Source organism: Phocoena sinus, chromosome 10 (genome assembly GCF_008692025.1).
Source record: "Phocoena sinus isolate mPhoSin1 chromosome 10, mPhoSin1.pri, whole genome shotgun sequence".
Lineage (NCBI taxonomy): Eukaryota > Metazoa > Chordata > Mammalia > Artiodactyla > Phocoenidae > Phocoena > Phocoena sinus.
This window is the reverse complement of record NC_045772.1, coordinates 81,618,018-81,645,766: the sequence shown is the minus strand read 5'-3', so window position 1 is coordinate 81,645,766 and position 27,749 is coordinate 81,618,018. Positions and strand designations below refer to the sequence as shown.

The following is a 27,749-nucleotide window of genomic DNA, read 5'->3' as shown; positions in this document are numbered from 1 at the left end:
CCTACTGCATGATTGCTTCTAATAAAACAACTATAAACTAAAAAGAGCAGCCAAAACAATGAGTTGCGAGCTGAGTATGTGGAGAAAAGCAAACAATTAGTTCTGACTTGGATGAAATATCTTCCTGACTTATCAATAATCCACTAGAAGCTGCGTCCTCATCACCAACAGAAAAATTTCAGTATGAAAGAAAATAAGCCCTAACTTTTTAAAGTTAGTTTAAATATGTTTTACAAGTATAAAATTTATTTATTTATTTATTTATTTATTTAACATCTTTATTGGAGTAAAATTGCTTTACAATATTTTTTAATATTATAATCTTAAAACATACTTGCATGAAACTCTTGGACCTCAGAATGGAACATGTAGGGGAATAAAATCCTTTTGAAATTAAAAATTATGTTCAGCGGAAACATACTTTTAAACCAATATGGGTTTTAATAACTAAATAGTAAAACATTTTCCTTAACAACAAAATCAAAGATGATTATATTTATTTTAATATTGCTATATAAATATGAGAATGTTAATTGATACTTGCCTAGGTCAAATAGTCCAGTTGCATTAACAAACATATACAAAACAAACATAAATTTATAGCGAATGTCAAATTTCCCCGTGATTATCTCCTCCATCATGAATTTCATAGCCTTGAAACTGCCTTTTTTTGTTTGCTTTTGTTTATTTTGCTTTATAGTCTTAAAGTATTTAGGCAGGAAAGAGAGAAACAGAACTGAGAAATATTTCAATCTTGACTAAATAAAAGTCTGGTTAGTTGTAATCGCTTTTGAATACTTCTCATAGGAGAAAACACACGGTGACCTGCCACTCCACAATGGTTGGAGAGGTGAAGCCATTTCTTGATGGCAGTACATACCCAATGGCTCATTCTCTATAAAAAAGTGTAAGGAAAGACTAGATGGTTCATCTGAAAGGCAGGTTGCTCTCATCTGTACAGATTAACTTATTTTCTTGATGCTGGAACATCCATCAGAAAAATTTTACTTTGTGTTAAACAGGGATAAGTTCTGACATCGGAACGTAGCCAGTTTTCCACCTTTCTCTTCTTTTCCCTACCCATGAAACTCTCTGCCTAATTAAAATACTTTAAAAGGTACTTTTCATCTAATACTGTTAATAACAATAATGGTCTTGGATTTTTTTTAAAAAATGGCTGCTTTGGTCTACTTCAGTTTTGGTGAAGCCATTTTCAAAAATCAAATATATGATATAAAGTTTCAATGAAGCATTAGGATCGAATGACACTGGAATTTCTCATACATTTACTGAATGCCTCCTAGGTTCAAAGTTCTGTGTTGCATACAGATATATATCCCAGTTTCTGAGTATCTCTGAATCATGATCCTTTAGCAACTGGTTAGGAAAAATACTATCAGATCAGAGTAAGGAATTCTTAACTTGGGGAGGTATTTGGAGGAGTGGGGGAGGTGTACCAGCAGATTCAGTTCAAAAATTCATTGCTCTGGGTTTCAACAGCTTTCCTCCAAGTCTACATTTTAATGGGGTGTGTGGAAAAAGGATTGGTTCAGGCATCCTTTATCATCTACCCAGACCATGATTTGAGAATTTTAGGAGCCAACAGCTTAAACTATATTAAAATAATCCCAAAGCTTTAAAAATGGTCACAGCAAACGCTGTCCTGAACTTAAACCTTGGTGGTGATAACATGAGAGTTCAAAAATGCAATTTTTTGTTCTTCTGGGGGCAGCGACCAGGAAAGGTCAGCTTGCAGAGCACCTCCAAGAGTCTGGTATCATGTGCCTGCTCTCTTGCCACGTGGCAGTTCTCCTAACACTTTCATGATCTGAATTTTGTCTTAACATTCTAAAAGCATAATCGCTAAGAATAATACAAGCATGGCAGGTTAATTTCTCCCTCCACAAATTCTGGTTGCATAATTTAACATACAAACAATTTGAGGAAGAGATTATTATCTCTTTACATTTTGAAAAGCTCTTCCTGATACAGTTTAAAATACGCAATTGAAACTCTGCATTTTCTTGAGTATTCAATATGTTTCTTGGATTTTTTTCCTAACTGCAAGAATAGGATAAATAAAACCACTCGGTTCTTAAGCACAGCAAACATGAATCAAATGGCTTTTACTCCATATCTATAAAAGGCAATGCCACCATCATAAGTTTCTCAATATTTCCTGTCACCTTTAAGCATGTTCATTTATTAATCTCAATGTATTTTAATAGCATACATATGTCCTTGGGGCTTACTGTCATCTTTTTTGTCCCCAAATCTTTTAAAAATCTTAGCCTCTACATGACTTTAAGCATGTTTTTAAACAAGTTTTATGAAAACCTCTTTCTGTACTCCATATTGACAGAGCCCCTCTGAATCTGGGAGAAGGAAATCACATTCCAGTCGCATTGTCAGCCCGAGGGGCATAAGCTCCAAAGCTCTAGTTCCTAGAGCTGTAAATCCATTGTGTTGCAGGTTATAAATAAGGAAATTGGCCTGTGACAGCTACGGTTTGGAAGCATTAACATTTTTGTTTGCAACTCTCATTTTTAATCTTTTCAGTTATTTCCCTTAGCAAAACTTAGCCACCAAAATGACTTCCTGTATCACTGACCTATATGCCATCATTAAAAGAAAGAAATTCCAACCAACCATGACAAAGGTTGCAGTCAGCATTTAAGACAAAATGGACTCTTATAGATTCAGCCAAAGGTAGCTCTCTCCGCCCTGCATCTCCTTCCACCCCGCCTCCCCCTACCTTCTCCGTCCATTTGAGCAAGGGACCTCTCTTTGCATTAAGAATGCGTGATGTGTGCCTTTTAGTGGCTGCATTTTAAGTTTGGTCTTCTCAACCATGAAAACACAGTCAGAAATTGTCTCGGAGCTAAACCACTCAACATCTTGGCACTTGGTTGTTTTTAACTTTTCAACAATAGGCACTGTTCGCTCCCCTCCATCTCAGTTCTTTATTCAGTGATCAGGCTAGTCACGGCTGCCCCCATGGTGTCAGTGCGGTGGCATGTGATGATTCACATGGGGTGTGTTTGATCCGAGAAAGCCCAGTCTCTGCTTATTCTTCCTTTGTTCTGTCATCTGGGGGAAAAGAGAGAATGCCTTGAGCTGATTTTCTCACTCATGCTCAGTGCTGGTGGGACACACAATGTTGGGTGAATATTTCCCAAGCACCTATAGTCTGTCCAGCATCATAGAAAATATATTTACCAAAAAAGAGAAAATATTTTTTAAAGTGAATTTCCCTAGGCAGAGAAACAGAGCAAACCACTCCCTGTGGTTAAGAAAGAGGAACTGTGGTTCTTTTAAAGCAGCCCTTGCTTGTAACACACATATAATCATCGCCATCACCTTAGTCATTTTAAAACCTACCACGGTTACTTTTGATATTATTTTTACTAATGCTAACAATTTTACACGACAAAGGGGTTGATTGTAGTGTTGAAATGACAGGTACTAATGACGATCTGCCTTTCTGATGGATATAGTAATGGTTATGATGGCAGAAAATACGATTTTTCTAGGGCTCCCCTGGTGGCGCAGTGGTTGGGGGTCCGCCTGCCGGTGCGGGAGACGTGGGTTCGTGCCCCAGTCCGGGAGGATCCCACGTGCCGCGGAGCGGCTGGGCCCGTGAGCCATGGTCGCTGGGCCTGCGCGTCCGGAGCTTGTGCTCCGCCACGGGAGAGGCCACGACAGTGAGAGGCCTGCGCACCACGAAAGAAAAAAAAAAAAAGAATACGATTTTCTATAAAAAAAAGTCCAAAGAGGTCCTTGTCTTTCGGCATCTGCTCCTTCCTTCCCCGTTCCGTAGAAGTGTCACACAAGATGGGGAGGTGTGATAAGTAGAAGTAGCCTCTGCTTGTAGAGGTCTGGTTCTTACAACACAACGTGGGGTGTTTTTTTTTATGGGAATTTACCGTCCATCGTGGATAACAATCTTGCGCCCAGGAGTCTCCAGCCACCCCTCTCTCACAGTAGTGAACAATTTCACATGCCCCGCCCCCCCCAGCTCCATCTGCCGAGCGCACCCACCTGCTCCTTGAGCTCTGCCAGCTGACCCGACAGCTGTCTGACCAGACTCATGGTCGATTCCAACTTCTCCTGCAGGTTCCGAATCTCATTTTGTTCGCTGTCACCTTCATTGCTAACGAGGGACATAGCTCGCATCCGAGGAAACCAGTCCAAATTCTTCTCCTAAAGACAAATACATGTGCAGGAACAAGGGAATAAATATAGAAGAGCGCCTGAAGTTCTGTAAAGAATGTTTATAAGTGTTCATTATTACTAACATTTAAATCAAAGTTTCCTAGCACCCAAAGCAAAAGGTACTCTTTCTGGCCAGGGGTGGGGAGAGGTTGAGGGTGGGAATTAAATATTGCAACAAACTTTGTAGGGGCTCCCAGGGAGGTCCCGGATAAAGTATTTAGAGCAGCGCCCTGAACGCTGTGGGCGATCAGTGAATCTTGATGACGTAGGGTCTGGAGATGTTAAAAGAAATGTTTCAGTTCCAGCCACCCATGCTGGTTTACCTCCCACTTCCCCAAGACAGGCTCCCAGCTCTGCTCAGGGAAGAGGGAAGTGGAAGGGCATGGCCCTAGGTTACCCTGTCTGCTCTCTTTGGAAACATTTTATTACAGTGGGAGGGAGGTTTTAGAGTTAGACTTCCCCAGAGGGCAATAGCTGGTGCCACTTCTGTTTTTCCAGGCTGACTGAGGGTAGGGGTGTGAGTGCATACGTGTGTGTGTGTGTGTGTGTGTGTGTGTGTGTGTCCCCTCCATCGTGGTAAAGACAGATGGTTAACGAGATACCCACCTCTCTTGAAAAGTCTGCCTGATTGCCTACCATCATAGAATCACTGTGAATTACTTACACCCCGTCTTTCAATCCTCAAAAGAGCTTGCAAGGTAAATCACTGTCCCATTTTACAGACGAGGAATCAAGCAGCCCCAGCAGTTTAATTACCCTCATCACAAGCTAGAAAATGGCAGAGTTAGGATTTGAAGGCAGGTGAGCCTTTCCACCACTGATTGGATACGTCAGTCTGTATCTCTACCTATTTCTCTAAGTCACCTTCTCCCAATATCCCTAGCAGTGACCTTCCTGCTTCAGATTCTTTCAACTCCAGAAAAGTCCACTGCAGTGGCTACAAAGACGTCTGCCTAGCTGATCTCTAGAACAAGGGTCCGCAGAGTACGTTCCTCCCCTAAGAGGAAAGGGGAAAGACCCAACCTATGTATCTCTGCACTTCTGCCTAAACCTCATCTGGCCCTTGGATTGGTTTTTTTTTTTTTTTTTTTGGTAGTTGTTAGTCAGAGAATAACACGTTCTTTACAGTCCCCTACCCCCAATGGCAGTGAAAAGGGCTGATAAAGGATAGGATAAAACATATTAAAGAGATTTAAGCTGCATTTAAATAGCTGTAGCCAATTAGCATTTCAAAGGAGAATGGTAACTTATGCAGAAGTGCAGAGTGACAGCCAGATTCATTCATTCAATCAATCCTTCAATATCTATTGCCAGGTATTTAGAGATGAAAATCAGGTAAGACAAAATGTCTGCTCTCAAGGAGCTTGTGGCTTAGGAGAGCCCTCCACAAAAAGTGAACGGGGCACTCTGCATATCAAAATCCCCTGGGGTTGCTTGTTAAAATAGCAGATTTCAACCCCACTGTCTCTTACGAAATTAGAACCTCTTAGGGGACCTGCATCAGTCCTATGTGCACTAAAGTCTAAGAACTCTGAACTGTGGAGACATAGAAGATAAATGGTAACTGCTTGGGTAGTGGCAGGGTAGGGGGATGGAGTGAAGAGGAAAGATCTGAAATGGCTGGCATGAGGAATGGGAAGAGGAAGCCAAATAGGGGCCCATTAATTGCTTGCAGGGGCGGAGTGGGAGACCGTGCCTTTTTTTTTTTTTTTTTTTTTTTTTTTTGCGGTACGTGGGCCTCTCACTGTTGTGACCTCTCCCGTTGCGGAGCACAGGCTCCAGACGCGCAGGCTCAGCGGCCATGGCTCACGGGCCCAGCCTCTCCGCGGCATGTGGGATCTTCCCGGACCGGGGCACGAACCCGCGTCCCCTGCATCGGCAGGCGGACTCTCAACCACTGCGCCACCAGGGAAGCCCGGGAGACCGTGCCTTGTAATGCCTCCGGCAAAGCCCACTGTTCACCAACAGCCCAAGTGGGTGTGGAGTTGAGGCAGAGAGTTGGACTGATACAAGATGGTGTGTCCCCTGGAACGGGCCTCAGAAAGACAAAGGCATCGGGAAGCCAGGAATGTCAGCAGAGCAGTGGCTGGAGTGAGGCACACCAGCGTGTGGACTGGTAGGAGGGATGGAGAAGCACAGACCTGTGCTAAATGCTCTGTCAGCACGTAATCCTTTCGACGATCCAGTGGACTCCAGTTCTCTTATCTATTTAGTATTTATATTATCTACCGTATTACCTATACCTGAATTTTACAAATGAAGAAACTGAGGCTGGCAAATAGTTTGGCTGGGATCCCCACCCAGACCTGTCTGCATCCAGGCCTCCTGGCAAGAAGGGAGACTGTGGACAGAAAGTGGAATAATATTTAAAATTCTGAAGGCAGCACAACTTCAGGAAATAAAAATTCTAGAGTGAGAGGGCCTGAAATCTGATAAAATACCAGGGAATTTGGGGAGTCAGTATTTCATGGGTACAGCGTTTTAGTTGGGGAAGATGAAAACTCTCTGGAGATGGACGGTGGTGATGGCTGCATAATAAGGTGAAGGTACTGAATGCCATAAAACTCTACACGTAAAATGGTTAAAATGGTAACATTTTATGTTTTATGTATATTTTACTACAGATTTAAAAAAATCACAATTTGCAGAGGAGAATCTTTTGGATGAATCATGCACGAAATCCGCGAATTCATCCTGAAGGAGGTCAGTAGAAGGGGTGGATGACACACAGGAGTGACCAGGGGGTATTAAAAGACAGTGATGGAAAGGCTTGAAGAATGGGTTTTCACATGACGGTGAAGATGTGATGATTTCTTGGCGATGGGGAGTTGAGTCAGCTGACCCTCTTCTGGGGCCCTTCGTACTGAGGGGGTAGGAAGATCGGCCGCTGCCACCAGTGGGCTAAAGGACAGGGGACTCCTCTCAGGAGAGTCAAGAAGGCAGCCTTGTAGGAGAGGAGAGTTGGTCTGTATCAGGACAGGGATTCCAGGGAGGCTGATGGAACAGAAGTGTTTGAGAACCTCAGACAACTGGGCCTGGGGTGAGAAGGTACCAGGAGACATGGTGATGGACCCGAGGTGGGGCTGGCGAAAACATCAGCTTTCAGAAAGTTTCCAAGAGAAAGAGAGACAAAACAGTGTTCTAATGCTTAGCAAAGAGAACATGGGTGAGACGGTGGAATTGCCTCTGAAGAAATGCTCTTGTAGGTGTTGCGGGGCCCAGGTCAGCCCAGTCCACGGTCTCTTGCTTTTGAGGAAACAATGGCAGTTCTCAGGGGACCACTGCCCCAGCTGGTTGGGCCACAGGACTCTTCCCTTACACATTCTTTCTTCACTTGTTCCTTTGTTCATCCATTCATTGACTAATTCTTACAGTGTTGACTATGTCTGTGCTAGGCACTGGGAAGACAATAGAGAGCCAAACCCAGTGCAGTTCTTGTGCTGGTGGAATTGACAGTCTAGGTGGAGAGTAAGACCTCAATCAAAGATGATGAAAACAGTGACAAGCCGGGCTTAAGGGCTGGCTAGGAAAGCCACCCAGCTCCGCCGTCCTTTCTCCTAGTCCCTAAAAATCATTCTCTCTTCTAACCCTCTTTTGGTTTTTCTCATCTTTCTTCCTTTCACTGCCTGTATCTTTCTCTGTTTTTGTTTGTTTGCCTGGTTCTCAGCCTTTTCTCTCCTTTGTGCTTTTTGTTTCATTCCTCTCTTCCTCTGTATATCAACGGACCATAATCTGAAGCTAAAATATAACATGTCATTAAGAATTTTTTTTCAGTATTGAATGCTTTCTGGTTCCTTTTCTTCATTTTTAGGAACCTGACTTGAATGTTCTGCATCTCCCTAAAATGGCAAAAAATAAGCAACCTAAATGTATGGTCTTTTGTCCTCTTTTTACAAAAAAGCGCCACTCTTTTAAAAATAAATGTTCACAACTGATGTTCCTCCAAATTCGTGCAGAAAGCATATTCTTTGCACCAAAATTAACTCAAATCAAGCAGAGTTCTTAGAATAAATGCTGCACAGGCTTGTTCACTGAGAGTTGTTTCCAATGAAATACCCCAAGGTTCCTCTCTCTGCTCCAGTGTCAAAAAGAGCGGCTTCCGTGGAAGGCTCAGCCTGAGCCCGGTGAGAAAGGAGAGCGCCGCACTTTAGCCTGAGCCAGAACCGCAGGACAGACACTCAGAACGGTGACTGGTTAACAGGACACCACTCCCCCACCGCGTCGACTTGTAATGTGTCCATCATCTAACAAAGCGGTTGGATTTGATTTGTTATTTCTCGGTTACTCACATATGCTACGTACATCTCGTGATCATGCTTGTGATTAGCAGAGTCCCATGGCGACTTTGGTTAGTCAATATGACACCATTTCCTTATTTCATCAGGAATGAAAATGTTTAACCACAGGGTAATATAAAGTCAGGGAAGCTGCAGATTAAGTGTTAGATTCCGAGGTTACAGTGTATGATCCTAGCTACTTGGTGATGGGAAATCCAGAGCTTCTCAAGCCTTCTAAAATGCAAAGCCCAGGGATGAAGGGACTGAGAGCATGCCAACCATAACCCTCTTGCTATCCCTAAATTCTAATAATAATGTGTCTTTCTCGATGACTAGAAGATAGACAGACTTAAATGTGAAAACCTTTCAAATAGTCCTTTCAACAGTCAGATCAATTTGACTTACGTAATTTTGTAGTTATTCCATAAACAATTAGGTTGTCAGAGTCAGTCAGAGCTTAGCTGTGCTGTTTTCATATTTGGTTCTTAAATGTGATACCTCATTTGCAGGAAAGAGGCCATGCGATATAAAGGAAAGAGCATTGATCTAGGAGTCAGAACACCTGGGTTCTGGTTTTAGTTCGGCCAAAAACTAGCTATGTGATATAAGGATGGTGGGGAAGCCTTATTGTCTGAGTCCCAGTTTCCTCATCTGTAAAACCGGAATGTTACCCTGGGTGGTCTCTATGTCTCTTCCAGCTCATCATTCTGTGAGCTATGAATTCAAAACTTTACAAACCAAATTGCTGAGACAAGCCCCAAGCTCGCCAAGTGAGCGAACAGAAACATAGCATTTAGGCTAGAAGCAACCTCGAGACCACATAACCCAAGCTCAGCATATAACAAACGCCCATTCTGAAACCTGGAAAGTTTAGGTTTCCTTGAGGTCTTATAACTGTTTCCCTGCACTTAACTTCCACTTCTGGACAAGTTCTTCCATATTACGTAGTGGAAAAGCTCTTATATAATCTAGCCCTGCTGATGCTTAATTGGTGACAGGCTTGAGAAAATGTAAAGATTGTAAGGATTTCTCTCTGCATCAGAACGAGATTGAAAAGTAGGAGGAGATCGATTTCAGTGAGCCAAACATTGGAGAAACTGTCTTATGTCATTTTAGCTCCACTAGGTACACATTAAAAGTCACGTGGGATAAGTTAGGAGTTTGGGATTAACAGATATACACTACTATATATAAAATAGATAAACAGCAAGGACCTACTGTATAGCACAGGGAACTATATTCAGTGTCTTGTAACAACCGATAACGGAAAAGAGTCTGAAAAAGAATATATGTATACATATATATATACATGTAACTGAATCACCTTGCTGTACACCTAAAATGTAAATCAACTATACTTCAATAAAAAAAGGTTTAAAAAAAGATTAAAAATAAGTCACCTGCATGTAAGCTAAAGAGAAAGAAAGCGCTGTAGTTCTATAACACAGTAATAACCCATTTTTTGGCTGCCTGACAAGTGTCAGGCACTTCAGTCATGCTGTGGCCAATACCCAGAATCATTCCATAAGGTTGAGACTGTTACCATCTCCATTTTACAGATGACAACACTGAGGCAGGAAAAGGACTAGTTACTGGCCAAGGCCACACAGGGGCTATAAGTGGCTGGGCCAGGCTTTGGCCTCCACTCTGTGCGACGGGAAACCTCGTGCTCCCTTCACTGCACTGGACAATTTCTCCACGTCCAATGGAGATGTCAATGCTTAGCTTCTGAACTTGCCAGAGAAAACAGAGACTACAGGGAGAATATATTTTATAACTTGAACCCCCTTGATTACTTCTTCTGGGGTATGCTAAAGGTTTATTTACTGAAAATCAGAAATAAAGGCTTTAGGTTATTGTATCAGAAATGCAGACGCAGATACTGTGCAAATACATTGATCACTGCTTGACATTCACCGGAATTTTGCAGAGTGCTCTAAAAGACTGCTAATGAGGGGTATCACATTGAACATACCATGCATTGTATTGTGTTGTACTGGTATATCCATAAACCATTTAATATGTATCCTCATTTCTGCTTCTAGACTCTCTATGCTTAAAATCTGCTGTTACAAGACCACTGGCAAAGGTTTTTCTTGGTTACCATCCTCTTCTAAGCCTTAAGTTTATATTTCATTTTCCATTCTAAAATCATACGCAAAGCCTCCTGGGCCGACGAGTATAACCATTTCCCCAAAGCCTCATTGTGACCCACTGCATTCCTCTCTTTGCACTTTTGGTTTGAAGATGTCAGCGGAAATGGCTCTCAAAAGGAACACCAGCAATGCTAATACTACCTACTTACTGGGAGGTGCCCGAAGGAAAGACACAATTCTTGCTTTCCTGGAACTTCAGAACAAGGACAATATCTGGAACAGGGATTCTTTCTGAAGTCAAAGGAATCATATTGGTTAACGCGAAGTGCTTCATGTACCCCATCCCAGCCTCTGCTCAATGAAGGAGGGGCATGGCAGGCTTCACGCCCTCAAGACCAACGCGGCGGCCTTGCTGGCAGGTGAGACATTATCTCAAAAACTTAAGGGAGGGACTTCCCTGGCGGTCCAGTGGTTAAGAATCCGCCTTCCAATGCAGGGGATGCGAATTCAATCCCTGGTCAGGGAGCCAAGATCCCACATGCCGCGGGGCAACTAAGCCTGCGCGCCACAACTACTGGGCCCGCACATTGCAATGAAGAGCCCATGTGTTGCAGTTGAAGAAAAAAAGATCCCGCATGCCGCAACTAAGACCCGATGCAGCCAAAAAAAGAAACTTAACGGACACCCACAACACTGGCATCTGGGCTTCTAGCTTTGCTCTTGGTGAACACCCGACCTGTATGTGACAAGCATTGCTCAGTTTGGACAACAAAAGGCTGATTCTCAGAGGGGTTCGGATGCAGGCCCTGGGTTTTGAGGAAGAAAGGATGAGCTGGAAAACACACTCTTGTGTGATAAACACTGGGGACTGGAGGTGACAGAAAGGATCCAGCTGTGTCCTTTGAAATTAAAACGTTATTCCTGGATTGACAAATAAATGAAAACCTTGGCAACTCATTCTAAAGAAAAGGGAGAGAAGAAGGGCAAATCATTAGAAAAATAACACGTTCCAGGACTGGAAGATTCATTTGCCAGCCCTCACTTTTTTTTAAAAAAAATGTTTGTTTATTTATTTATTTATTTATTATTTATTGGCTGCGTTGGGTCTTAGTTGCAGTGCGTGGGATCTTTTGTTGCAGCACGTGGGCTTAGTTGCCCCGGGGCATGCGCGCTTTTAATTCCCTGACCAGGGATCCAACCGGAGCCCCCTGCATTGCAAGACAGATTCTTAACCACTGGACCACGAAGGGAAGTCCCTCAGCCCTTATTAACTGTATCTTCCTTCTGTCTCTCCCTGTTTATTCTGTATCTGTATCTTCCTTCTGCAACTGAGTTCCTGCAAATGCGGTAGGAGTACCATATTTGTGTGGATTGAGAAATTTAAAATGTGTTAGTTATCCAAGGCAAATCTGTATTGAATGCTTTCATAAAGTAACAAATCCCTTTGTCAAACCTTGAAATATTTTACAAATCTACGTGCTTGGACATCAAGTTTGCATTATGCATGTGAAAGTAGGTTGAACCCTATGAAGCAGTGTATGAACTTCAAGGATGCTTGGACGGCTGAGCTGATCCCACAAAGGTTGGAGCCTGCCCCTTAGAGGCACCTAACAAATGCTCAAAAAGCAACAGCCCCTGGCAGCACTGCGGTGCTCCTGCCTGGCCCCTTCCCACACCCCCACCTGCAGGGCATCGTTGCTGGGAAGGGGGCTGCTGGCTGGGGAGCCCTCCAGGGACAAGGCCTATTTAATCCAGTCACTGCTCCCAAGGGCAGAGAGAAAACAGGTCCAGCAAAAGTGCCCATGAAGGAGGAAGTGCTGGGATGAGGACGACAGGGTACTGATCTCAGCAGGACCTCAGGCTGGCAGTCAAAAAGTTACAGCTGGGAGGGACTGGACGCTGGTCCAGTTTCACACACAGCACAGCCGTGGGGGAAGTGGCTGCCCTGTTCCCAGCACGGGGTGTGCAGGAGGGCATCACAGCCTGGCAGGCTCAGCTTCTGCAGAGCTGAAAGCCGCCTTCTGTGGCTTCCTCACCTTAGGAGCCAGAGTGAAACAGGTGAGTGTGGGCCCCCCTCGGCTGAAGAGAGGGTCAAAACAGTTCAACAAACACTTAAACAAGAGTGTCATAATGCTGGAGAGGGTGTGGAGAGAAGGGAGCCCTGTTGCACTGTTGGTGGGAATGTAAATTGATACAGCCACTATGGAGAACAGTATGGAGGTTCCTTAAAAAACTAAAAATAGAACTACCATATGACCCAGCAATCCCACTACTGGGCATATACCCTGAGAAAACCATACTTCAAAAGGAGTCATGTACCACAATGTTCATTGCAGCTCTGTTTACAATTGCCAGGACATGGAAGCCACCTAAGTGTCCATCGACAGATGAATGGATAAAGAAGATGTGGCACATATATACAATGGAATATTACTCAGCCATAAAAAGAAATGAAATTGAGTTATTTGTAGTGAGGTGGATGGACCTAGAGTCTCTCATACAGAGTGAAGTAAGTCAGAAAGAGAAAAACAAATAACGTATGCTAACACATATGTATGGAATCTAAAAAAAAGGAATGGTGATGCCCCTGATGAACCTAGCGGCAGGACAGGAATAAAGACACAGACGTAGAGAATGGACTTGAGGACACGGGGAGGGGGAAGGGTAAGCTGGGACAAAGTGAGAGAGTGGCATGGACATATATACACTACCAAACGTAAAATAGCTAGTGGGAAGCAGCCGCATAGCACAGGGAGCCATAGCTTTGTGACCACCTAGAGGGGTGGGATAGGGAGGCTGGGAGGGAGATGAAAGAGGGAGGGGATATGGGGATATATGTATACGTATAGCTGATTCACTTTGTTATACAGCAGAAACTAACACACCATTGTAAAGCAATTATACTCCGATAAAGATGTTAAAAAAAAAGTGTTGGGCTCTGGAGTTTCAGACTCATGGGTCGAGACTTCTGTCCTTAAACATTTCCAGACTGGCGGGGGAGCTAGGTGCTGGTAAAGTCAGGCATTAATGTGTACCTCGGCCTCCTGCAATGGGCAAGAGGCACTGCATGCACTAGGCCAATGGAAAAGTCATTGCCTGAGTGTGGTCTGCGTGCCGGATGGGGGACCCCGACTATTTGGGGGTTGAGAGAACTGTGATCTTCAAGTCCCACCTATTCCAGCAACCTGAAAATGCGCCGATTTTGAAAAGTAGGGCTCTCAGCAGTGACCTGGAATAGGTGATGCACCCCTGGGGGCGAGCGGCGGCTCTCATCATGGGCAGCAGGTTGGCCTGTGGGCAGAGACCACAGCCCCGGAGCACCCACCTTGCTTCTTAGCCCTTCCCGCCTTCCCAACCCTCCCTCTTAGCAACACCCTGTATGTCCACGATGGGAGGGCAATGGCTGCACACGGAAGTGAAACTGCTTATAGGTTCTCTTTTGGTCTCAGTCTTTTCACCCCTGACGCCACAGCTAACCGTGTCCCCTGGGTGTCTACACAAAGCATCAGCTACAACATCAAGTGGAGGGGTTGATCTGCTCCCAGCCCACACAGCACCCAGGGAGGGAGCTGCACCAAGGAGAGAGAGTGGTCCATGGCTGGGGAGATCTAAGAGGATCCGGACCCAAGCAGCTTAGGGCTGCTGGGAGCTACAGTCCTCCTGTCAATAACTAGCAGGATTGCTAGGCTGGTAACCAGGAACACTAAGGGGCAGAAGGTCTCTGGCTGTGGCAGCAGCTGTGATATGGGCTTGCTGGAGGCTATGGACCCCACCTTGAGCACCGACCAGGTTGGGTAATCACTCAGAGAGGAAGGGTGTGGAGGCCCACAGCCAAAGATGCTTTGAGCCACCAGCTAGCTGATTCAAAGATACACAGCAGCCGCAGAGGCAGGGACCGAAACCCAGTCAAAGGTCTGATGATGTGGTGATGGGAGGCTTGTCTGCCACCTGGCTGTGAGAGATCAAGGAACCAAAGGGCCTGCCTGGCATTCTCCCAGATCCCTATTGCCGTTTTTCCTGGGGAAGTGTTAAGTGGGAAGTACTCTGACCACAAAGGGAAAATAAATAAGTAAAGCTTGCATAACAGAGGAGATTGTCGGGAACGCCAGGCAGCTCCAGGGCCTCCTTAGAGCCAGTCATTTCCCTTCCGGTTTATGGTTTTCTTTTCCTGTCAGTTCATAACTCTACTTAATCTATATTTTTATTCTTGGGGCTATAACCCTTTCTTAATCTTATTATTTGTTAATTTCCACATTTACTCGCCTAAGTTTCTCTCTTGGCCTCGTTATCAAAGAACATAAATATTTATTTTCTTCTGCAAATAATCTCAAGTATGAGCATTTGCAAGTCTCATTGGGATAGGAAAAAACTGGAGATTTCTTCATGGTGAGATTGGGGCAAAGTATTTTGAACAGAGTATTGAATACTCAAGTGGGCATCTGTCCAACTTCTGGCTCCCTAACCCCTGATGCCCTCCTGTGCTTGAGAAAACTGCCACTGGGGGTCGTGTGGAAGGCTGGGTCCATCGTCCTGCTGAGGAAGCTGAAAAGCCTGTCCTCTCTGTGGTAGTCAGAGCGCAGTCACTTGACCTTAGAGTGGCCCACCAGTTGCTCCTGCTTGAGATTTTGACATGGAACAAGGGCTACCAAGAAGCAGAATTCTTTTTGTTCACAGTGATTGAGACAGTGACCTCTGGTTGTGGTGATGCCACTGGTGCCAGGGCCAGCTTCCAGGACACAGCAGCAGAGGCAGTGGCACCTTCCTCCAGCCAGCCTTGGCCCCAGGTGGGACTTTCTGGCCAGCTCGCTCACTTTGCTTGGATTCTGCCCAGCTGGGCCTGGTTGTCACTTTCCTCTTAATTCTGCGCATCCCTTCCACAAATTCCTTTTCCCCCTAAGATAGCCAGGTGAGTTGCTGTTGTTTAAAGACTCCCCGACTGGGGCTTCCCTGGTGGCCCAGTGGTTGGGAGTCCGCCTGCCGATGCAGGGGACACAGGTTCGTGCCTCGGTCCGGGAAGATCCCACATGCCGTGGAGCGGTTGGGCCCGTGAGCCATGGCCGCTGAGCCTGCGCGTCTGGAGCCTGTGCTCCACAACAAGAGAGGCGGCGATAGTGAGAGGCCTGTGCACCGCAAAAAAAAAAAAAAAAAAAAAAAAGACTCCCCGACTGGTGCAAGTGTCAAGGGACTAAAGAGGCCAGGTGCTAATTTAACACTGGCCTATTTTGTCCAGCACAAAGGTGATAAAACTTTAAACTAGAATGACTAAGGTCCTTATCTAAGTCATACACAGCTAACTAATTATCTAAGTCATACAGCTAACTAATTATTACATAACAATCATATTTAATACTATAATAATTATGGGATAATTATGACCATACCATAAATCAAATATCACAATCATATCATATCATAAATGTCATACATAATTAATATTATTAATTAATTATGGGGTCATCAATTACACAGAGGAGAAATTTGTGAGCTGTTTAGTTTATAAGCCCTTTAGAGGGCAGGATTTCTTTCTGATTTCTTCTTGCATCTTCCATTTCTATGTCGTTGGCACTTGATACATATCGTTGGTAAAATGGATGGATGCTTAGGAGTTGTTATATATGGTAAACATGGTAACCTGAGTTTTTCAAGAAGACCTATCATTACCATGAACAACTCCCCTTTCTTTTTTTTTTTTTTTGGTACGCGGGCCTCTCACTGTTGTGGCCTCTCCCGTTGCAGAGCACAGGCTCCGGACGCGCAGGCTCAGTGGCCATGGCTCACGGGCCCAGCCGCTCTGCGGCACGTGGGATCTTCCTGGACCGGGGCACGAACCCGCGTCCCCTGCATCGGCAGGCGGACTCCCAACCACTGCGCCACCAGGGAAACCCCCCCTTCTTTTTGTTCTTTACTAATCCAAAGCAAAAAGACCTCCTTCCTTTCTTTCTTCAAGTATATGTAATGAACACCTATTATGTAGTCGATACTGTTCCAAGCTCTGGCTAAAGCAGTGAACAGCTCAGAAAGGGTCCTTGCTCTTATAGAGCTTACAGTCTAACAGAAGGTGAAGGAAGGGCAGGGATACGATAACAAATGACAATAAATGAAATAATTTCAGATAAGGCTACATACTATGAAGAAAACGGTGGTTTGAAACATTGTCTTTGGAGGAGAGGGGGCTACTGTAGATTGAATAGGCCATACAGGTTACTCTGAGGAGGTGATGCCTGGTTGATGAGAAGGAAATAGCTCTGCACTGAAGTGATGGGACAGAGCTTCAGGCAGAGGGAACAGTCAGGCAAAGGCCCCAAGGCTCGAAGTGAGGTTGGCATATTTGAAGAACAGAAAGGAGGTTGAACTGGAGTGTGGTACTAAGTGAGAGACAGAGTGGTAGGAGATGAGGTACCAGAAGCAGACCCAGTTATGGGGAGGACTGGAAGCAGTGGAGGCCAAGGAGGGTTCTGGCCCCCAGTGGAGGAATGGCTGTTCCTGGTTTACAGCAAATGCATACACACATGTACACATAAAAATAAGATGAAACAGAACACTTTGGCTGCTGCATGAAGAACAGACATAGTAGACTCCCATTTGGAGACTTATCCTCCAGGATAAGCAGCCTGAAATCAGCCACGGTGGGAATATTTACACCGTGGAAATAGGCAATGCGACCATCAGGGCTTTCTCGTTACCGCCAGAACTGGTCGTTAAACATTAGCACACCACTGGAGAATGTCCCTTTCTAATAGAGATGGAGGAAGCCTTAAAGATAGTTTAAATTTAACCACTAACCCGAGTCACAAATCAGATCATTGGCAGAACCAGGATGACAATGGAGGACTCCTGATACAACAAAGACATCCCTGACCTTAAAAGTCTCTTGACCCTAGAAGGTGTCACCAACTGAATTTTTACTATACGGGGTTCGCGGGTTAATCTTTGTTCTGAATCTTTCAGTTATTCGGTATTTACATTGTACTTTGGCTGTAAGTCTCCTCAATTATGAAAATGACAAGCATGTTTAGATCAAGATCAGCCTGTTCCTTATAATCAAAAAATGTCAATAATGAAAACAAAAAAGGGCAATTTATATTTCAATACTATTGAAAAAATGCTGAATGGTGACACCAGCAGTAAAATGTAAATCAAAACATCTTTTTCTGATATTTTGACAGGACTCTCCTGAAATTTCTCTCAAATATCACCATCATATTCATTTCCACTGTAGGTGACCTATTAAGAGGAGAATTAAGAATAATACACCTATTTGAAAAAATCATAGTAAATTTATATAGAGAGCTCAAGGAAAAATTTACGTACACACACATACAAAATGTCTATACAGAAAACACAGATCTAGAGAAAAAACATTCCAGAACTTTTTTTAACACCAGAGTCAAATGCAACACAATAACAAGTGGAATTAAAATCTGTTTTAGTAACTCCATCTGTTACTGTTTGAACTTCACTGCCTTTTCTACCTCACATAGATGTATATGTATGTATATACACAGCACATACAGGTTTGTCTCGAACAAAAAATGAGTAAATCTTCTAAAAGACTACTTAAATTCCTTCTCTGGAACAACAACAACAAAAAGAATGCTCTTCCCCCCCCCCCGCTCCGCCCCCCTTGAGAGGGCGGGGCGGGGCGGGGGCGATGAATGGTCACCAAATCTCAAAATCACACACAAAAATCAAAGAAGGATCCAGCACGTGGTTATCGGCGCGGGGCCTTACCTGTAATAATCTGACTAGACTGAATTTGCAGTCAGCCAGCTCACCAGCTGATGTTCTTACACTAGCCCCTGACGTTAAGACATTTTATCAAATAGTTCCTTTAACTTGTTTGGTTTATCCTAAAGTCTTTTCCCTTGTCTTCAAAATACTACCCAAGCAGAGGAAAAGACTTGTTGGTCCTTAAAGCCTGTCTGTCCTGGGTTAGCAGCATTAACATCAAATGGGAAACAGAAATGCAAATTCTTAGGCCACATCCCAGACCTGCGGAATCAGGAGCTGTAAGGTTGGGGCCCAGTAATCTGTGTTTAACAAGCCCTCTAGGTGATTCTGATGTATACTAAAGTCTGAGAACAACCACTTTAAATAACTCAAGACCTAACCAGTGATATCTTAACATCGCTAACCTTTGGCTGAACCTTAAAGGAAATCCTTAACTGTACTCCTGTTATTAACTATACTCCTGTTACAAATCATCTAATTTGTAGGCTAAATAGGGACACATGTGAGCATGAAAGCAGTGTTATTAAAAATTCTGCACAGTATGGCTGATTTGCTTTGCCATGTGGCAGAAGCTAACACAACATTGTACAGCAACTATATTCCAATAAAAAAAAAAATTTCTTTCTCCTAGCAATATTCTGTAGTTTTTTTTTCCTTAACAGAGTTTGCACCTATAGTTGGTTAAATCTACTTGTAATTATTCCATGTTTTTAGCATTTAAAATTTTAATTTTCAACAGGTTTTGATTAATATATAGAAATATGATTATTTTGTGTATACTTCATAATTCTGAACCTCTTTAAATTCGCATATTAGTTCTAGTAACTCTTTATGGATTCCTTAGGATGCTGTAACAGCACAGTCTTATCATATGCAAATAAAAACATTCTGCTTTCCAAAAACAAATTTTTGCAGAGACAATGGCATAACCAGGATTGTTCCCGTCACAACTATGGTCCCTCTGGTTTCCATTAAAACCTGGACTATCATTTATAGTATCTGGACCAATTAGGAGAATGAAAGAGTTCCATATCTCTTTAGAAAGCCTGTAGATTAGAAAATTGCATTTATGTACATAAATTGCTGAAAGGATGTTTGTGAGGTATTATCTACTATGAAGTCATATGTATTTTGGTCACTTGTAAATTGCCTATAAAAATGGGTTTTGACATATTTTTCATGGGAGTAGTCTATACTTGCTACTCTTATTTCATTATTTCCTATTCTCTCTTTTTCTCTTATGAAGTGGATGGATATTAATACTCCCCTGAAATTTGTCCTTGATTCCAATGACCTTCTCCTGAAAAAAATCCAGACTTTTTCCTTTAGTTTTTATTGTCACTGGTCTCTCTACCAGTCCCTGAATTGTTTCAAAAATCTACCATGAGGAGCAGGGGCATGGTCACGATCAAGATCTGGAGTGGCTTTTCTTAGGTCAATCTCCCAAGGCAACAGAAATAAAAACAAAAATAAACAAATGGGACCTAATCAAACTTACAAGCTTTTGCACAACAAAGGAAACCATAAACAAAATGAAAAGACAACCTACGGAATGGGAGAAAATATTTGCAAATGATGCGACCCACAAGGGCTTACTCTCCAAAACATACAAACAGCTCATACAGCTCAATGACAAAAAACCAGACAACCCAACTGAAATATGGGTAGAAGACCTTAATATACATTTCTCCAAAGATGACATACAGATGGCCAGTAGGCAAATGAAAAGATGCTCAACATCACCCACTATTAGAGAAATGCAAATCAAAACCACAATGAGGTAGCACCTCACACTGGTCAGAATGGCCATCATTAAAAAGTCTACAAATAACAAATGCTGGAGAGGGTGTGGAGAAAAGGGAACCCTCTTGCACTGCTGGTGGGAATGTAACTTGGTGCAGCCACTATGGAAAACAGTATGGAGGTCGCTCGGAAAACTAAAAATACGATTACCATATGATCCAGCAATCCCATTCCTGTGCATATATCCAGACAAAACTATAATTCAAAAAGATACATGCACCCCTATATTCACAGCAGCACTATTCACTATAGCCAAGACATGGAAACAACCTAAATGTCCATCAACAGATGAGTGGATAAAGATGTTGTACATGTATACAATGGAATACTATTCAGTCATAAAAAGAATGAAATAATGCCATTTTCAGCAACATGGATGCAACTAGAGATTACCATACTAAGTGAAGTAAGTCAGAAAGAGAAAGACAAATACCAGACAATATCACTTATATCTGGAATCTGAAATATGGCACAAATGAACCTATCTACAAAACAGAAACAGACTCACAGACATAGAGAAGGTCCTACTGTATAGCACAGGGAACTATATCCAATCTTCTGGGATAAACCATAATGGAAAAGAATATTAAAAAAAGGATGTATATACACATCAACTATACTTCAATTTAAAAAATAAAGAATAAAAAAGGTCTGGTTCTTTGGGGTTAGCACAATACAGAGACCTAAAAATAAATTCAGAATTGGACCAAGATGATTTGCCACATGTACCAAAGAAATCTTACACTCAGGTCAAACTTTTTCATTAGTGTCAACAAGCTAACATTTCTTCACTAAATTTTTCTGCATAGGACATCATGTGGATTGAGGGATGCTGATTAAAAAACTCTGAATTGAGTCCAAACCAATATGTTCTTCTGGCATAGGGACAAGCAGGGTGTGATGTCAACATGGGACTGAACTCTAAGTTGGATGATAGCTTTGCAGAGCATAGTAGTGACCACTGTCTGGGACTTAGAACAACTGTAGGATGGTGCACAGATTGAAAAGAATTTTACCAAGGCTGCCAATGCATCAACAGCTGGCCAGCTGGGTCCAAAGATGATGTAGTCCTGAACACAAGGAGCCCAGCAGCCGTAGACGATGACACATAACTCTGCCAAGCAGCAGCTGTTAAATGTGAGAAGAAATGAGGTAATCTCAAGTGGGATGAACATGGGAGACTTCAAAAGACAAAGCAGAGGTATGGGCTGCCCAGGACACAAGTGAGGCTGGGAGAAGAGTAGGGTGTACCAAAACCCCAGAGCATGGCGGCTCTTCTTGAACAATGACTCCTGGTTGATTATAATAATAAGATGCCAAGTCACAGAAGGCACAGCGTCTTGGTGAACAGGAATTGCAACCATAGGTCATAGAGCAGTTTGACACAAAGGCAATGTGGAAACAGTCGTTGAACATGCAGTAGGTGTTACCTTTCTAATTTCTGTGCAGCTTCACAAATAAACTCCCCATTTTTCCAACTGAGGCTGTTCGGGTTTTATGCGTTTCATCCATTTTTCTATTTTTGAAACATTTCCCTGATGATTTGTTTTTATGGAATGTCAATCTGACACACAAAACTTAAAGAAACTGAAACAGACGCTGAAGCAATGTGTACGTGTAAAACTCATTTCTGACACATGATGGAGCCAGTCGGTGTAACACTGTGATACCTGGGGATTGGCTGCTGCACACAGGTGCTCTGTGTTGATGAGAACTCCGATGCTGTCCTGAGACGTTTTATAACGAACACTGGCTGACTTTTAATTGCCTCCTCATTTAGGTGGTGCACATCTTAAGAGTTGAAACCGTGGATAAATCCATATGTATGTGGCCCCCCGAGCAGTATAGGCAATTTCTGATCTCACATTTCTCCTCTGACTTGCTTCTACCCCCGTTACCTTCTTTCCCACCGCCAACTGACCACTCCCAAGCCTGTCACTCTCCTTGGCTGGGGCACTGCTGTACAATAAAAAATAAGCCTAGTCTTTGCCTGGCTCCTAGGGGGAGACCGTGCATCCTTGGAATTTCCCCAATGATCGAAATGTCTTTGTTATTCACAAACGCCCTGGATCACACTTGAGTTTATGCTAATGAGGTGACTCCCGGTGGGCCCCTATAAAGCTTCAAGACAGGGGCGAGGCACCAGAAAGACCAAGCACTCCTGAACAGAGGGTTGGGACTTTGAGCCAGCCTGACCTCCGGAAAGGAGAGAGAGGCTGCAGATCAAGTTCAAGTATGTGTCCATGATTCAATCACGCCCATGTAATGAAAGCCTAATAAAGCTCCGGGCATTGAGGCTTGTGGAACTTCCTGGTTGGTAAACACACTGATGTGCGGGGAAGGTAACGCACCCTATTCCGTGGGGAGAGGGCACGGAAGCTCTGTGTTCCCTCCCAGACTTTGTCCATATGTCTGTTTATTTTGCTGGCCCTCCTGATTTATAATAAAACTGTAATCATAAGTACAGTGTTTTCCCGAGTTCTGTGAGTTGTTCTAGTGAGTTATTGAGCCTGAGGGGGGTCATGGGAATCCCTGAACTTATATGTAGGCTGTCGGAAGTGTGGGTGGCCTGGGGACACCCAAAGTGCAGTTGGCGTCTGAAATCTAGGCAGTCTTGTTGGGGGTCATGCTCTCTAACTTATGGGGTTGCTGATAGTTTTGGGTGGTTAATGCCAGAACTGGATTACAGTGCCCCTAGATGGGATAGCTGGTGTTAGAATAGGCACCAACCCTGTTCACCGCCTCTGGTTGTGGGCCGTGTGGCCATCAGTGGCTGCAGGTGGCCAGAGGGGCAGGGTGCCCTAGAAGCAATGGTGAAGAAGCTGCAGGACAAGCAGTGCAGGTAAACTGGGCTAGCTCGGCATCAGTTTTTGCTAACTTGTTGCTGGTCTGAGACATTATATATATATAAATATTCGATTGGACTGTTTTAAAGGGAGCTGCAGAAGCACAGAATACACCCAGAAATGTGCAGTTATATACATACTTAGTTAGGATATGACCATGCAAGGCAGAAAGATTTATCCAGGGTGTGTTTATGGGAAAAGAATAAAGTGAAAAGGATGCTGTTGGATTGCCATCTTAAGTTCTCTCTTTAGCCCCTACCTTCTGCCTGAGGGGTTAGGAGCAATTTGAAATCTACCAGCCTGTGAATGTTCTGTGAGTTGAACTATTTAACCTAGTATGTTCTACCCATTTCCTTGTCAGGAGTGAATTTTGTGTATGAGAGATAATTGATAATGTTGAACCAAAAAGTGAAAGCACTGATAAAGTGTTTAGAATAAATTTTCCTAGCATAAAATGTAAAATTCTTTCCCAGCCCAGGGGCCCTGCATGATCTAGTCTCTGTCCCTCTCCCCTCCCACATCCTTGGCTGCCATCTGCCTTCCTCACTAGCTCTGGTCACGTGGCTGCCCTGCTGGTCCTCCCTCATGCCCAGCCCATTGCTGTCAGGGGCTAGCTTTTGCTGATCCCTGGAGCTTTTCATGGCTTTCTCACTCACTCTAGTAGAATGTACCTCCATCCCTCTCTACTCCTTTAGCTTACTTTGTTTTTCCTCACCAGTTTAATTAAGTCCCGTTTGTTTATTTTTACTTTTATTTCTTTTGCCTTAGGAGACTGATCCAAGAAAATATTGCTACAATTAATGTCAAAGGGTGTTCTGCCTATATTCTTCTCTAGGAGTTTTATGATTTCAGGTCTTACATGTAGGTAAACCATTTTGAGTTTATTTTTGTATATGGTGTGAGGGGATGTTCTAATCTCATTGTTTTACATGTAGCTGTCCAGCTTTCCCAGCACCCCTTGTTGAAGAGATTGTCTTTTCTCCATTATATATTCTTACCTCCTTTGTTGGAGATTAATTGACCATAGGTGCATGGGTTTATTTCTGGGTGCTTTAATCTGTGCCATTGGTCTATGTGTCTGTTTTTATACTAATACCATGTTATTTTGGTTACTGAAGCTCTGTAGTATAGTCGGAGGTCTGGGAGGGTCACATCTCCAGCTTTGTTCTTTTTTCTCAGGACTGCTTTGGCAATTTGGGGTTTTGTGGTTCCATATAAATTTTAGGATTGTTTGTTCTAGTTCTGTGAAAAATGTCCTGGGTATTTTGATAGGAATTGCATTAAATCTGTAGATTGCTTTAGGTAGTATGGCCATTTTAATAATATAAACTCTTCCAATCCAAGAGTGTGGAATATCTTTCCATTTTTTGGAATCATCTTCAATTTCCTTCATCAATGTTTTATAGTTTTCAGAGTGTAGGTCTTTCACCTCTTTGATTAAGTTTATTCCTAGGTATTGTATTTTCTTTGGATGCATTTTTAAACAGGGTTGTTTTTTTTTTAACTTTCTCTTTCTGATATTTCATTATTAGTGTATAGAAATGCAACATATTTCTGTATATTAATCTCGTGTCCTGCAACCTTGCTGAATTCACTTATTAGTTCTGATAGTTTGGGGATGGAGACTTTAGGGTTGTTTACATAGAGTATCATGTCATCTGCAAATAGTGACAGTTTTAGCCTTTCCCTTCCAATTTGGATAGCTTTTATTTCTTTTTCTTGTCTGACTGCTGTGGCTAGGACTTTCAATACTATGTTAAATAGAAGCAGTGAGAGTGGGCATTCTTGTCTTGTTCCTGAATTTAGCAGGAAGGCTTTCAACTTTCCACCATTGAGCATTATGTTCAATGTGGGTCTGTTGTAAATGGCCTTTATCATGTTGAGAGATGTTCCCTCTATACCCACTTTGATGAGAGTTTTTATCATGAATGGATGTTGAATTTTGTCAAATGCTTTTTTTGTGTCTATTGAGATGGTCATGTGTTTTTCATCATTCCCTGACATGGCCTCCCTTATATAGTTATTTGTCTGTTTCCAGTAATAGAGTGTAAGTTCTAGGAGGGTGGGCATTGTTTCGCTTATTCTTAGAGCCTAGAATAGTGTTTCGCACACAGTAGGCTTTCACTAGATGCTAGCTGAATAAATGTAGAGGCTACAATGAAGGATGCAGAGGAAGAAAAGTCTTCTGCCACTGCTCTGACTTTTTCAAGCACCAGAGGTGAGGAATATTCAGGGAAAAGGTGAAGTGACTTGTTCTGTGCTGGGAAGGTGCAGACTTTGTGTTAGCACTAACCAACGTGAAACCACTCAAGACAGTCCCCAAATGAGAGGATGCTTCGATGAGCAGGGAGCCAGTACAGCAGGCTGTGATGGAAAAGGCAGGGGTTCTGGAGGCAGTCCACTCTCTGCCTGAATCCCAGCTTTGCCTCCCATTAGGTGTGTGATCAGAGAAGATTACTGTTTAAGTTTCGCCCTCTAAAAATGGGGATAATAATACCTATCTTTCAGGATTTGTGTCAGGATTAAGAAACGATGTAGACGAACTGGTGCAATGATTTTGTCTTGTGGGGAACGAGAGATAATATCTATAACAAGTTTCTGGTGGGAGGAGACTCGAATGGGAGCCAGGCAGGGCAGAGTAGGTGCAGGATGTGGGAGCATAAGGTTGGGGCAAAGCGGATGGGAGAGAGTGGGAGGACTGGTCTGTAACTGGCCTCATGAGATTATGATATCACTGAAATCAACAAAGTTTCAGGGACAAGAACAAGGAGTCACCCTGACATTGAGTTTTAACGTTTTCCCATGTCAAATGCTATTTGGGAGATTCAGCGGGTCTTCCCTCCACTCTGTCCCACCCCACTGTTCGTAACCCTGTGGGAAAGAGGAGCCTGTTCATTTGTTCCAGATCCCCACATGCAGCTTTTGCTTATAGCTTCCCAGTTTTTAACATGTAAATTCCTCAAGTCACCATGGATTTCAAAATCTACTGCTTGAAAATCACTGACACACAGAGAAGAGGGAGGCCACCTCAGAGTGGAAGAATTCTATTTTTGTTTCCGTTTCTTTGCAAGCCTGTGGTCAGGCTTCTCAGGGATGGTGCCACACAGTCAGAGACCACAGCATTGGTGTATCTGGACTGTGACTTTGAAAGAAAGTGATGAGGCTTTTTTCCAGGGTATTTTAGCCCTTCCACATTTTACAAAACACACTGTTAATTCTCTTCCACTTCCTCCTTCTTTGTCTAACCCAAGGGGGCACAGAGAACCCCTTCCACACGTCAAGTTTATCTCTTCCCTCTCCCACTCTGACCTCCTTGTTACCTCTCTTCAAGGCTCACTGTTTTAGAGAAACAAGTGATGTTGACCTTTGGCTTTGCCTGGTCCCAAAGCCCAGGGTGATGCTATGAATTGCGTTAAAGAAGCCTTGCCCTTGGTGCCATATTTGGCTTTGCCTTAACTTTGTGCTTGAAAACTCGATTACAGGAGATGTCTGCACTTTGGCCCGGTCTGTGGTATCAATATGCTGCCAGTGAATGCGTGCCTACTTAACTTCTGAGCTGACAAGGCTTTTTACTGCCCTAACAGGATTTAGTTGGATTTAAAATTTATCACCAGGAATGGAAAACTGATGGTTTTGGCTGTGTTAGTAGCCAAGACTTCCAAGGTCCTGCTGAACTCGAATTTATCCTTAGTTCCTCAGTAGATGTTCTGTTACATCTTATACATCTCACCAGGCAGATATGAATACATATTTTTCTTTCTATGATGATTTTAATGTAATTTGATTATGTCTTCATGTGACAGTTTTAAATGCTTTTACATGACATTGTAGTTGTCCAAAGTTTAATAAATTAAACTTTGGGGTACTTATTTAGCATATAAAAGAATGTTACCAAATAGCCTCACATTTTTTTTTTCAGCATCTTCATTGGAATATAACTGCTTTACAATGGTGTGTTAGTTTCTGCTTTATAACAAAGTAAATCAGCTATACATATACATATATCCCCATATCTCTTCCCTCTTGCGTCTCCCTCCCTCCCACCCTCCCTACTATCCCTCCCCTCTAGGTGGTCACAAAGCACCTAGCTGATCTCCCTGTGCTATGAGGCTGCTTCCTACTAGCTATCTATTTTATATTTGGTAGTGTATATATGTCCATGCCACTCTCTCACTTTGTCCCAGCTTACCCTTCCCTCTCGCCGTATCCTCAAGTCCATTCTCTGGTAGGTCTGTGTCTTTATTCCCGTCCTGCCCCTAGGTTCTTCATGACGTTTTTTTTTTTTTTAGATTCCATATACATGTGTTAGCATACGGTATTTGTTTTTCTCTTTCTGACTTAACTTCACTCTGTATGACAGACTCTAGGTCCATCCCCTTCACTACAAAAAACTCAATTTCGTTTCTTTTTATGGCTGAGTAATATTCCATTGTATATATGTGCTATATCTTCTTTATCCATTTATCTGTCGATGGATACTTAGGTTGCTTCCATGTCCTGACTATTGTAAATAGAGCTGCAATGAACATTGTGGTAAATGACTCTTTTTGAAGTATGGTTTTCTCAGGGTATATGCCCAGTGGCGGGATTGCTGGGTCGTATGGTAGTTGTATTTTTAGTTTTTTAAGGAACCTCCATAACGTTCTCCATAGTGACTGTATCAATTTACGTTCCCACCAACAGTGCAAGAGGGTTCCCTTTTCTCCACACCCTCTCCAGCATTTATTGATTGTAGATTTTTTGATGATGGTCATTCTGACTGGTGTGAGGTGATACCTCAT

General features: G+C 43.1%; 1 protein-coding gene across 2 annotated transcripts in view; it reads right to left on the bottom strand.

The window, feature by feature from the left end:
• Positions 1-228: 228 nt before the first annotated feature.
• ITPR2 (inositol 1,4,5-trisphosphate receptor type 2) overlaps positions 229-27,749 on the bottom strand; it is a 530,755-nt gene continuing 503,234 nt past the window's right edge. For both annotated transcript variants that reach the window (XM_032646410.1, XM_032646411.1), the window contains 2 exons: positions 4,042-4,203; positions 229-3,090 (listed from right to left, as the gene is read on the bottom strand). In XM_032646410.1, the coding sequence (XP_032502301.1) occupies positions 3,004-3,090; positions 4,042-4,203 (249 nt within the window). In that variant the 3' untranslated portion in view covers positions 229-3,003. The remainder of the gene's footprint in view (positions 3,091-4,041; positions 4,204-27,749) is intronic.